This window comes from Conger conger, chromosome 18 (assembly GCF_963514075.1).
Source record: "Conger conger chromosome 18, fConCon1.1, whole genome shotgun sequence".
In the NCBI taxonomy this organism is placed as follows: Eukaryota; Metazoa; Chordata; class Actinopteri; order Anguilliformes; family Congridae; genus Conger; species Conger conger.
In genome coordinates, this window is record NC_083777.1 from 14,916,780 (window position 1) to 14,931,029 (window position 14,250).

At 40.7% G+C, this 14,250-nt stretch overlaps 1 protein-coding gene across 1 annotated transcript; it reads left to right on the forward strand.

Moving 5' to 3' along the window:
- Window positions 1–6,221: 6,221 nt before the first annotated feature.
- On the forward strand, window positions 6,222–11,959 carry ptp4a1 (protein tyrosine phosphatase 4A1). The gene is made up of 5 exons (XM_061227727.1): window positions 6,222–6,360; window positions 6,462–6,554; window positions 6,966–7,096; window positions 8,891–8,965; window positions 9,227–11,959. Exons 1-5 carry the CDS (start codon window positions 6,256–6,258, stop codon window positions 9,342–9,344), a joined length of 522 nt encoding a protein of 173 aa, XP_061083711.1. The 5' UTR covers window positions 6,222–6,255; the 3' UTR covers window positions 9,345–11,959.
- Window positions 11,960–14,250: the final 2,291 nt, after the last annotated feature.

Consider the following 14,250-nt stretch of genomic DNA (forward strand, 5'->3'; position numbering starts at 1 on the left):
ACAGTGAGGTTACCTACTTATTGATGTTAGTCAGTGTGAACCGTTAAAATATCAGTGATATACAGACAGGTGTGATCCAGTGGACAGTGTGAGTCAGGGATCAGTTATTTATTTTTCATCAACCATGAAACATTTACTGTTCAATCTTTTCACTTGCCATTTTCCAAAGGTGATGCAGTGCCCTGACTCCATTTCGTAGAACCAGTCAATGTTATGCCGGAGACACCTTGGCCACCCCAGTAAGCAAATTGCTTGCAGTTACTTGATTAACTTTTTTATATGCTCTCATCCACAGTACATCACTGTCACGGGCAGCCATTGTGCCCGAATCGGTCAGACATTTTGTTCAACAGTAAGACTGCTGAATAAGAATAGTGGAGATGAATGAAATAAACACAGCGCAGCTACAAGAGTAAATGAATTGGGAGAATGAGAGACAGCAACAGAGCTACCCAGCTGCATGTCCACAGGATATGGGCAATCATTCAGGTGGGTGTTTATTTCAGTCAGAATTTCCAGCTTTGTGTCTTTTTGGCAAAATATATTTTATTTTCTAAAATGCAATTTTCAATGACAGCTGCGCAGGTTAGAATCAGCTTCGAAATTCTACAAAGTGTATTTCTGAAAATGGCACAGATATTTTATCATTGTACCACACCTGACCATCCCTGCCACATTCTACAATCTACAATTAGCAGATTCTCAGACTAATCAAGATGTATGCATATTTATGCCACAGTATTTAGCCACAATTTCATGCACATTATGATGTTTTTCTACAAAATACTGATGTTATAATGATTTGTGTGGTTCTGCTACAGCATAAAAGGTTGGCAGCAAGTAGTTAAATTAATTCAGAGATTCATTATGCGGAAAATACTATAAGATACAATATATTATTTGATTAGATTTTTTATTTAGACGTCCATGAAACTAGGAATTAGGAATTATATGTAAGGAATATGTATTGATGACCAGGTCTGACCCCATTCTGTAAGGCTGTTACGCAATGACTTCATAAGATTAACATGAAATCTGTCTTGTCCACCACAGATTTTTTGAATATATTCATTGTCCTGAGCTTAGGTATAGTATTTCTTGTTTATGGCCAGTATTTTTTATTGTTATATGCTCTTAAGGGGCGGCACGGATGGTGCAGTGGGTAGCACTGCCGCCTCACAGCAAGGAGGTCCTGGGTTCGAATCCCCGTCGGCCGGGGCCTCTCTGTGTGGAGTTTGCATGTTCTCCCCGTGTCTGCGTGGGTTTCCTCCGGTTTCCTCCCACAGTCCAAAGACATGCAGGTTAGGCTGATTGGAGAGTCTAAATTGCCCGTAGGTATGAGTGTGTGAGTGAATGGTGTGTGTGCCCTGTGATGGACTGGCGACCTGTCCAGGGTGTATTCCTGCCTTTCGCCCAATGTATGCTGGGATAGGCTCCAGCCCCCCTGCGACCCTGATCAGGATAAGCGGGTTCAGATAATGGATGGATGGATGTTCTTAAGGGAGGAAACACTGCATATTTGTAATCAATTGAGTGTGTCTATGAACCAATGTTCCCCACTAATGAATTGTGCTGTTTTCCCATTGCCACTGAATTGATTTAAATTGAACATGAATGTGAATATGATGCATTGGACCTTGGCAAAACAAGTGGAAACAATCATTGATTGAATCTTGCATTACCATGAATGAATACAACATTCATTATTGTTATGTTTAATATCATTAAACGTTTTTTGTTTCAAGTAGCTGCAGCTGACAAACAATATATAATTAAGTCAATGTTTTGGTGACCTTCATCTTTTAAAAAAGGTTTTTCCATTTACTTAGCTCCCCTATATGAGACATGAGCTCCCCTGAAAGCAAAGGTTTTTCGAATTTGTGAAATATTTTTTGTGAATTCTAAGCCTACTTGTAATAAAACTAAATCAATATAATAAAAAAGGCACAATGTCTATTTTCCCTATGGCTCTTCATCAGACCCGGACAGGCAATAAATCATGTTTTGCCCTGCATGACATCTCCACAGGAAAAGACAGATATGACACAAGAACTGTTAACACAAATCTCTGCTTGCATGTATTTTATAATAGCATCTGAGTAATGTATGTCTGTACAAGTTTTAACTGAACTACTGAAACTATTAATATTTGTAGAGAATTATAGTGGCTGGCATCACATTTACTATTTATTATTTACTGGAGAGTAAATGTCTTGCATACTTGTCTGCGCTTTCCTGAATTTAGGTGAAACCTTAAAAGTGAAGATAGTCAAGATACCCAACCTTTTTGGTAATTTATTTATCTCTAGACAACCATTTTTGAATATAGAAATCCAAAGCCAATTATATTTTGTTATGAAAAATATGATTAAATATTATATAGCCATGGCGAGTCACATGGCGAGAAGTAGGCCAATACTGAAATGTCCTGGTCATTTCTCGTATCTGAAGTGAAATTTCAGAGGGGGCGTTTCTATTTCAGTTAAACAGTGACGCACAGTTCCGAGAGGAGAGCACGTCACGATGTTTTGAGTGGGTGGAGTTTAGGGCGATTTCAGCGGCTGCTTAGCGCTGGAGCAACATTAAAGCGGACGCCGACCCAGCACGGTAGCTGTATGGTAACAAGACCGCAAGCGTGATCAGTTTTCTCTTCTTCTTAGGGACCGGCTTTATGATTAAGCTACAATCTTCAATGAGTAAGCATATCCCTGTAAGTATTTCTGAAACTTGTTTATCTCGATAGCGTTAGCTACCTCTTTGTGTGTCTCGTCGGAGAATTGGCTGGCTATGTTGACGTTGCCATTTCACTTCGTCGCCGAAAAACGGCCTCTTTGTCTTCGTTTAACTAAGGACAGCGAACAAGCTAACTGGTTGTTTTGTTCTGTCGTTATCAAGAAGCTTGCTATGTACTCGGCTAGCTAACAACTAACCAAACATGTTATTTTTATAAAATCTTGTTGCTAGCTAAATTGCTAGCTAGCTTGATTCGATCAAGACACGGTTCGATAGTGTAAGTTACCTGTAGCAACGACAATTACGCCGCTTTCTCTGCATTGAAGATATTACGGCCATCCCTTGTGCCTTTGTGAAAAATAAAGTTTGTCTATCTTTGTTTATCGTATTGTTGCAATTATGAGACTGGTGAACACTGACGGTGTTATCGTGTCCTCAATAGAGCGTCGTATGCAGCGGGCTAGGTGGTTGACGTGAGCTAAGTTAACAGGCCTCTTGTCGCTCCTTTCTCCACGAGAAGTGACAACTTAACGCTAGCTTCGTGGGTCATCCCCCTGATTATCTCTGCCTCATTCGGATGCGGTTTTTTACAAGTTTGTTAATATTGCGAAAACAGTCAGGCAGGCATGTACCGTGGATATTTCAGGGTCTGACTCAAGTGCCACATGCTAATGTGCTAGCTAGCTAACTGAGCTGCCACATTGTTCTGCTAGCAAGAGTGCGTGCTTCGTTCAAGTTTGTCGTGTAATTGAATATGACCATTGAACATTTAGACATTTAAAATGGGGGGGGGGGGGGGGGAAATGCGTGTCCTGAAATGGATTACATTGTGTCATAGATTACATGATGATTTGGGGTGGAAGGTTTACACGGGCTCTGGTTGTAGCCAGCCGTATCAGTAAGTTAATGCGCCTGAAACCTGCTCAATCCAGTTGCTGGCTTGAAGTAGGGCACGGATATGGCTCCGTTTTCGCTAGTCTGGGACCGTTTTACTGGAGAACTAACGTTAGGCGACCAGCAAATGCTAAAATCCGTGTTCGAAGTAATTTGTTTCATGGCATTCTCACCGTTGCCAAGACACAAGATGCCTGCTGTGTAAATTGTGTGCAACCATTAGCTACACAGCCAACTAAAACGGCACAGCAGAGATGACTAACAAGCGATGCAGTAATGGCCTCTCCCGGCTGCGCTCATGTCTTTCCGAGACTCCAGTTATATGGCCGACGCTTGTTGGGCTTCTTGCTTTTTACGTTAATCCTTTTGTAAGGAGCTTATGGTGGGAAAAGTCACTCCTCTTTCCATGAATTAAAAACTCAAGAGCGAGCTCAGGGAGACCCTTAAAGATGCATTCGTTCTTGCAAGCGTCGCATCGCGGTGGTTGTCTGGACTCGAAAGACGGTCCAGTCGAAATGCCGTATTTCGTGGAAATTCAACTGCTCAGGTAGTCAAAGGCAAATTGTTAATTTCTCATTTTGTCAACGAGTAATCTACAGAGACGGTCGCGGTTTTAGTCGCACAAGGCGTGGTCGGTTATAATTTAGACGGACTGTAGTGTGCGTGACCCGCCCAAGTCTACGCTATACAGTCTCTAACGCGGCGGTAAATGTTCGGGTCGTGTGTTATCAGTAGGACAAAACCTTATGTGTATATCTTTATCTGATGATTAACCATGCTGTTTTTTGGTGACGTTCATATGGTCATAATCGGAAACGTATATGATGAACCTCTCTTACTGTGTGAAGCGTTGCTACTTCAGTAGCCTATTTGAAAGCCTACTTGAAATTCTTGGCAGTTCTATAATGTATTTTTTAATATTGTGTCCTGCAGTGGGACAGCCTCTTAAGTTGTCTCATGACCATGGCTCATAGCTGCTAATTCAAAGCCCCTTGAATGCAGATACACTCGACCTAAACTATGTATAGATCTTGAATAACTTTTCAAGAGCATAAGCACAGAGTATAGCAACAACATGCCACTGGTTATATTTGTAGATCATTACAAGGTACTGACGAAGGGCTTGATCAATATTGGCACCATAGTATCTTCCACTCAACATTTTTTTGATAGACCTATTAACTCTCACATTCATGTTCCATATCAGATGCACTTTCCCCTTCTCAATAATGGATAGTTCTATGCAAAACCACAAAACTGAGAAGTCCAAGCCAAATGTTATACTCCCCATTTTCTGATCAAATGCCAGGTGTTTCTGTGTGAAATATGGACCTGTGGGGCTTATCTGTGCAGTAGCATACTGTAGCACTAACAACATGAGCAGCTTCCAGTTATCCAAGTTCCTGGTTGCATGCTTTAAGTATGATGTCAACGTGTTCCAGTAGAGTTCAGATTACTGTCGGGCTTGATTTTGCTGAAAGGGACCTTGGCTACTGAGTGGTCAGTAGGGCAGAGGGCTTGTGTTTTAACACTACATTGATGTTGGTGTTCAGTAATAGCTTTAATAAGTGCTTTATAAATAAAGTTATGAAATGTTTACAAAGTGCTTTGGGAAAAAAACTGAAAAACGTTTGCAACTTTTCTGGATTTTTTTTTATCTGGATCTTTTATCTGAAAAATGAGACCAGGTGTGTTGGTCCAGTATGAACAGCAAAGTATAAAAATATAAAAGACCTGCACACTGGCATAAAAATGGAAGTAGAAAAAAAGGCTTTAGCAAAAGTGGAGGTATTATGAAGACACTGCTCAAAATTCAAGACCAACACCTACAAAGTGAATTTCGAGCATTTGTCTGCAATACATTTGTATTTTTGCTCAAGCCACTTTTGGATTTCTTTTATGCCAGTGTGCGGGTCTTCTATATTTTTCTACAAAGTGCTTTACAAATGTAAAACGAACATGAAGAAATAAAATGCGTAAAAACGAACGGAATAGCGAGGCCTTCGCAGTGCTGCCACTGACTCCCCTGCTCTCTCCTGTCCTCTCTCTTGCAGCAGTTCCGTGGTGTTCTCGGTCACACATTTATGGAGTTTCTGAAGGGCAGTGGGGATTACTGCCAGGCTCAGCACGACGTCTATGCAGACGAGTGAACTGTCGAGGTCCGATATCACTCCACAAGGAAGCCCCCGTAAGGAGTCGAGAGGCCGGCGCCAGCCTCCTGGGAAACGGCAGAGCGTCTGACTCGTCTCACCCCAGGGAGGAAGCACCTGAATGGGGTAACCTTCGAGCTCATCGCCCTCGCCGGCTCCAGCCTCAACCAGAATCCAGAAGATCCCGGGCTTTTGTTTGGAGAGGTCCCATCGTGCCCCCCCCACCTCCCGTATCCATCCATCCCGCCCGCCCACCCTCGTTCCTCATCCCAGTCCAGCCACTTTACACGGGCAAGAAGCCACATCTTTTTCCCTCCCAACCTTTTTATGTGGAATTTCTGAACAGGTTCCTGTCACCTGTTCGGTCCCCTTTTATTGCCATTTGTTTATAAGAAAAAAAAAAAAAAAACACACAAAAAAGTTGTCGTGGTTATTTTCTTTTTTTTGTGATTGGATTTGCGTACGATAACTTGTCGCAATGGCTCGCATGAACCGACCCGCTCCCGTGGAGATCACCTACAAGAAAATGAGGTTCCTCATCACCCACAACCCCACCAACGCCACCCTGAACAAATTCATCGAGGTGAGGTATAGTTCACACGGGGGGAATGGGATCGGACCGCGTCGGTCATTTCTGGGGCGCAGCGGGTTACTGTGTCCATGCTAAATACCCTGTGTTTACAGGAACTGAAGAAGTATGGAGTGACCACCGTTGTCAGAGTGTGTGAAGCCACCTATGATGCCGCTCAGGTGGAAAAAGAAGGGATTCAGGTTTTGGTGAGTGTCAATATGCAGCAAATATTGATATACTCAATCAAAAATGGGAAACGTTTTGTATACAGAAGTAAGAATTAACGTAATTAATGTACCATGTTTACACATGCTTGGATATTAATACTACCAAGACATAAATTAGTATTGTATTGCTTAACAAGTTATAAGTTTAAAATTAATTTATTTGTCATTCATTAGGAAGTGTTCTGGTTCTGTCAATAAATATACAAATGTACGTATGACAAACACAAATTTTATATTTTCTTTTCTGGACTAAGGGGACTTAATTGTGAAACTCACATTTTTGTAGAATATTACAGATACAAGTCAATCTTGCACATTACCTTACATGTCAGTCTCGCACAGTATGCTAGTATCCTAATTCCACAGTGCCATCTCCCGCCTTTTTTTCAGGATTGGCCCTTTGATGACGGAGCTCCTCCCTCCAACCAGATTGTTGATGATTGGCTGAACCTCCTGAGGGCCAAGTTCCGTGAGGAGCCCGGCTGCTGCGTTGCAGTCCACTGCGTGGCAGGGCTGGGGAGGTACGCACCTAAACTGCGTCCCGTTTCATCTCCCCACCACCCCATGAACCTCAGCCACTGAGAGGATACGTGTCCCTAACCGCATCCTAATTCACCCCTCCACCCCATGAACCTCAGCCACTGAGAGGATGTGTCCCTAACCGCATCCTAATTCACTCCTCCGCCCCATGAACCTCAGCCACTGAGAGGATATGTGTCCCTAACCGCATCCTAATTCACCCCTCCACCCCATGAACCTCAGCCACTGAGAGGATGTGTCCCTAACCGCATCCTAATTCACTCCTCCACCCCATGAACCTCAGCCACATCCTAATTCACCCCTCCACCCCATTAACCTCAGCCACTGAGAGGATGTGTCCCTAACCGCATCCTAATTCACTCCTCCACCCCATGAACCTCAGCCACATCCTAATTCACCCCTCCACCCCATGAACCTCAGCCACCGAGAGGATGTGACCGCTGCACACGATTAAGGCATTACTCACTCCCGAACCTCTGTTCTGTAACATTGTCACTTGTGCACTCTGCCATGTCCTGACTGACAAACCGATGTGCACCTCATTAAAACTTTGATTTATGGCTGGGTATCTGTAGAACTTCAAATGTATTAAATGGTACCAAAGGTTTGTCTTCCCTTTATTCATTTATTAGCATTTTGCGGTATTCTTACTGCTATGCTATTCTTGTTGAAAAATCTCAGGCAGAAGGCATTCTTTCACTATTTGTGCCACCACCTGTTGAACACACAGTGTAGGAGTAGATGAGACTTGCACATGAGTACAAAGACCACAGCTCAAACAGGATATCTCTTCTCCCTCTAGTTACTAGACGGCTCAATTTTCAGCAGCATGATGGCAAAGTTTGCTTTTGTTAAACAGTGCTGGCATGTATGCTAATGTTTGCTTGCGTATGTCTTGAGTCTTGTTAAAATTGGCCATTTTTTGCATGCCGGCTGGCTAGCTTGCTGCTAGAAACTGTAGAACAAGCCTGGACCTTGATGGGTAATGTTTGCCACGGCACAAAAAAAATGTTTGTAATGTACGGTAATGCCATCATTCTGACTGGGCTTGATGTAGATCGCATACCGTTGCTATGGCTGAAAAAGCCACTGAACAGGTCAAGTACTGCATTGAAAGCATGCTTCACTTGAGTAAACCTAATAAGCTTTTGTTTGCAAAATAAGAATCGCAGAACACGAGGGATCCCACCAGTTGCGCTGTGTTTAACAGAATTGATTGAATTAACATGTGAAGGGGCCCTATAGTCCAGAACATGGCTGCAATAGAAGTGCAGGGAAGTAGGTCAGTGAAATGTCAGGTGGCCGGCTGCTCCCAGAACTGACTTGAGTTATATATCCTGGTTCCCTGCCTGATAATTATTTGGTACGCTTTGTGTAAGAAATAAAAGAAGTAAAAAAATGGGGTATCTATTTGAAACCTCCTCATTTTGTTTTCATTGTAAAATATTCTGGTTTGTTTTCATGTATTGAATTCCATGACCTTCATAGATTTTTCACAAGAGGGGATAAACTCTTAATAATGCTTTGCTGTATTTTCTGCCTACACTTAAGTAAGATTACATTTGGAGAGGGTGGTGGTATACAGTGTTCAGTTGATTAAAATCAACATTTATCATTCTGGTTCATCAGGTTTTATATTTTCCATGGTTGGGCTGTGGCGCGAGGCCCTTGGGTTTAGGTGCAGGTGTATACGGCTATATCCAAACACTAGTTGCACGTGCAGTACTGTTGGCAGGACAGTGAAATGAAATGAGTTTTTTTTTCCCTTGTTTCAGAGCCCCGGTCCTGGTTGCCCTCGCCATGATTGAATGTGGGATGAAGTATGAAGACGCTGTCCAGTTCATTAGACAGTACGTTATGTTTATACTGTCACAAACGTAAAGGCACTGCTACACTGATGAAGGCAGGATGCCGAAATGTAAATATGTAAAAATAAGATGATAAAAAGACAAAGCTAACAAGCACATTATATTAAGTTGATCTGTAAAAGCAACATGATCTTTAGTCACTGTGGCCATATGGAATTGTGGCAATGTTCATTTTAACCAGAAATTTTGTGTACGTTTTCTTAACTGTACGTTCCCCCCCCCCCCCCCCCCCCCATCCTGCAGGAGGCGCCGTGGCGCGTTCAACAGCAAGCAGCTCCTCTACCTGGAAAAATATCGTCCAAAGATGCGCCTGCGATTCAAAGACTCCAACGGCCATCGCAACAACTGCTGCATCCAGTAGGGCGGAGGCCCTGCTCCAGCACTCGCCAGCTCCCGCTACAGAAAACAGAGAATGTTTGTGTTGTGAGGCCACACGTTACAGTTACTAGCCCTGTCCCCCTAACCAATAATCATTCATTAGTATGTAGATGTATCCATAGGAAACCATGACCGACCGGCATCACCTCGAACGATGTCCATTTTGTCAAAAGTGCCCTCCACTGTTTTAAAAGTTGGTCTGAAAAAAAAAGAAAGAAAAAAAAGTTCAAAACGCTGTATTCCGGCTACAGTTACTGTTCGAAGCGACTGTTTCGGGTTGCTTCATTTTAGAATTTTAATATACTTTATTGAGGTTTGCAGAGAACACATGTGCAGGGCTTTTGTTGCCTATTCAGCTGTTTTGAGCCTCCCATTGGATAAATTCAGCATCCAAGTTTATTATTTTAGAAAAAATATTGACCTAAAATAAATGATTTGCTACAAACTGAAATTACATATACTTTTTTTTTATTTTTTTTTTATTTTTTGTGCCAGCTGTATCACTATTGATGTCCAATGTTTGCTTTTAAAACCAAATTCCTAAGAAAAACTCCTTTACATGTGCAGTAAAACACCAAAATTCTACAATCAAATTGGCTACAATGAAACGCCATGTGAAAATAAGCAACAGTGCCATTTGCCTTTAGTACCCACAATGCAGTTATGTTCCTATTGTTTGCAGCCTATCAAAAGTAGTCCCCATCAGGAGAAAATCCCAATTAATTTCTGTGGTGCTGCATTGCCTTCCTGTTTTTACACGTTGTGCAAGCCAAAAACTGAAAGTGGCCATTTTTTCATGTCACTTCAAAATTTCCTCACTGCTGCATGTATGATTCATGACTGCGCATATCCGTGAGGGCAACAGCCATTTTCCATTCTGGAGGCATAGGCCACAGGTCTGTTTGAAGCGAGCTTTGATGTTTAATGGTTAAATGTAACTTTTTTAAGTCAGAAATAATGTCTTTCCTTAAAAGAATATAATGCTAATCTATTGTTTTTATGGATTATGGGGAATATTTGTGTGAGAGATTAAGGGGTCATTCTCATTCCACCAAACCCCCGCAAAAAAAAAAAAAAATGGATGCAGTTGAAGTGCTAACATGAGTTACCTGGCAACGACTGTAATCTGAAAAAAAAAAAAAAGTTGGATTTAAATGTCTTTAAGGAGTCCTTCTAAAATGTCTTCTTTATAAATGGGCATGTTGGCATTCACATCATGGGCATTGAGGAAAGTCATCATGGACCTGTGTGAACGGTGTCTTAGACGGTATCTTCTGGACTTGGCGACAGCCAGCCGCGGTGTGAGCACTGTGCAGCGTCTCGCTGCCACTTGGCATTAATTGACGTACATAGACGCTCTTTTTATGGTAACTTCCCCCTGTCTGAGAATGAACAGAACTTGTAGCAGTGTGAACAATAGCCTTCTCTACCGTTGCCCTATTTTCTCTGAACCGTGGGTTGGCATTTTTCTCAATTGTAGTGTTCTACAACAAGGACTGAAACTGCATTCAATCAGGCACCTGCCGATAAGCATGTATGTGAACCCCCCGCAATAAAAGAAAGCAGCGTTTGAGCCAACATGTCACCACAACACATTACTTCATGCATGGCAGCGATCGTGTGTGACTATAAATACTCTGAACAATTTTTAAGACCAGTATTTAAAACCATGTAGGATACTGTGGTAAGAAGGAAGTTCAAGCTGGTCTGGCAATTACAGCTCAGAATAGATTTTATCACTGTCGTTGGGTGCCAAACTTGTTTTACTTCATTTTGTACGAACATACAGTACATGCCATCATAAGATTAGTGACATGGAGACCAGTTTGATCAATTTCTCTTTTTTTCAATGTCTGTCTTGAAGGAAATGTTGGAGAAAATGGGTACTCAGTGTATATAGTGCTTCTCTTTCCTCCTTTTATTTGTTTTTCTTTTTTAAACGGAGGGCAATTTTCTTTTTTGCACGTATTTACCAATTATTTTATGACTTTGGTATAACATCTAAATTCTGATCCTAAATCTCCCATTTTATTTTAAACTGTAGAAGCACATGATGTCCTTCAGTCGGTCTCATTTTAAAAAGCCTTACAGTTTGTAAGAGGAACGAGGCCCTCCACTGCATTGAAGCCAGGTCATGAACTTGGTGGGGGTGTTTCATACGATTTGGATAAACACGTTGCCTTTGTCTTGCAGGACATGAGCCCTTCAGTAACTATTTTTAATACAGTATACAGATGCTTTATTGTAGTTAATGAAATGAACGTCTAATCTTGAAAAGTTTTTTTTCTCATTCAAATGTGTGTATCAACTTTGTTTACCAACTACTGCTTTGTCTAAAAATGTGATTTCTTCTGTTGGCTTCAAACTGGACATCAATGTCTGCAATATTTTGTATTGCCTTTTTATTTGATCTGCATAACTTAATACTTGGATACTTGATAATTTATGTATTTGAAACAGTGATGTGTTAATGTTAGATCAACTATTTATACTGTAAAATGGGAACGTGTGCTGTAGTTCTGTGGGAGAAGTATCTGGCCAGTGTTTACTAGCTTGTGAGAGAGCTTGTATGTGGAAATAAACACTGAAATGCATATATTTTCTTGAATTTGTGACTCTTGAATGGTCTAGTAATATATACAGTGGTTGGGAGACTGATCACCCTTTAAGGTTGTTCCACCGAAAACACATCTTTGGTCTTCCCGTTCATTTCAGAGATACATACTTAAATTATCATAAGGTATAGACTTGAAAAGATAAATTCTGACAAAATACCTAACTAATATGCCACTTTATTCAAGATGGTGGAAATTACAAATTCAAACATTTTTGTAGCCATCTATAATCTGAACCAAGTAAAATATTGTTATAATTATAATAATAATAATTCTTTCAGATTCTAAATAAGACATGTTTGAAGACTATTTTGAGCCATTTTCTTTTATCACCAATAGTAATTTTTTTAGTAATTTCAGATTTTTCATAAGGATAAATTATGAAATTTCAGGATCAAACAATGAGATTTGTGATGCTGTACCTGCCCCTAAAGCTTAGAATAAGAAAAAAAAACACTCCTGAATATGGAGTAAAAGTTTGCAGAGTTTCATGATAGGATGACTGCACTAAGACAAATGTCCTGTAATATCATCCAAAATCAGTCATTTCACCATACACGTGGCTTAATCATTCAAAAGGTGATATTATCGTTAAAGTCGAATAGTTGAGGGATGATATGCAGAAGTAAACGGAAAAAGGTCAATTTGACTCAACATTAGATTTCAGTGGAACAGAACCTTAAGAAATAGGAAAGGAAAAGTGATACATTTGTGTAATTGAGGACATTGATGTGGACGCATTGGTATTAGTACATGTAATTATGAATATTTATTTACTATTACTGACACTGCCATTTCCCCCAAGTAATTTGACCTGTCTCCATTCCTCCGAAGCAGATTTGCTTGTTTTTCATAAAATCTGTACTACTTGCTGGATAATTGTAATTCATTATTACATGGTGATATTACAGTCAATAAAGCCACAAGTTTTATTTAAATCGGTCAAAATGGAATCAGGTCCTGTAAGCCCTCATGTTGATGATGACGATAATTATACATCAATAATTTAACATCACTTATTAATGCTTTAGGAAAAGAAAAAGAAAAGATGCTTCCCAGACTAGAATATTAGGGGTGTTCAAACTTTTCCGAAAAGCAGTTTTTTGTTTTAGCTCAGCCACTTGATTATAATGATAAAGGTTTTTATTGATGATTAATGAAGTAGTTGAACCAGGTATAGTGCTGAGCTAAAACAAAAACCTGCATCCATACTAGCCCTTTTGAGATAAGACTGGAAACCCCTGGGATATTACAGAGTTCAAAAGTGGAACTTCTGTTGGCACATGAGATGGCTTTCCATGGCTATTGGACAAAATGTGATTTAAAAAATGCATCTGCTGAATTTGTCCTCGTATTACTATTCTCCAGTTCACTAAACAATAAATGCATACATGTTCATACCTTTTCATGCAATCTTAACACAGTTGACCATCTTCCAGAACTAGCTTGCCTATATTTGCTACATTTAAGCCTCATTAGTTTACAATTTCATTATCAGCAACACTCACCGCTGGGATAATATTTACTGAAGGATTTGGGTCAAGTAGGATTCAATGACAGGGAAAAAGCTCAAACTCAACCTCGCGAATTAATAAAATGTAGAAATCCACGAAGCTAAATACATTCCTATAGTTTTAAGCAGTGTTGTGACATGTTGAACTAGACCAATAGCATATCCAAGAATAGTCAAACTTTTGAGCGATCAGGTAGAAACAACTGACGGGCGTTGTTATAACCTTTAAACCCCGATTACCTGAAATTATTGGTTTTCTGTAGTAAAATATGCTGAGAAAATGCTGAATTACAAAGAGTTGTTGAAACAACTTTACGTCTGTGAACATTTTGTGTTGTATCAGCTGTGGAAAACAAAGAATAACACAAGAAGGCCAGAATGTGTGTGCAGGTAAGAGTTTAGGTAAGGATCTCGCAAAAGCGACACCAATGAATGAAATTGAGTGACAGTTTAGAGAGGCAGTCTTCCATTGCCTCCCGTGTCAATGGACAATAAAGCACGGCTACGACTGCTGTGTCCCAACTCCTCCCTGGCTCAAATTTCCAAGGACCCAATAATCTGGAGTCACAAAGAGGATAGCCTCCACCTAGGGACAACAGCAGTAACCCAAATGAGTGCAGCTTTATGTAGCCACCTTAATTCTCACTAAATTTGGCAGGAGTGTTGCTTCTTCTGTTGTGACACTGGTTGCTAGCAACATAGCAGTCCTGCAAGAATAACTAAGACGATACAAATCAAATGCAGGTGGAAACCTGACCTGT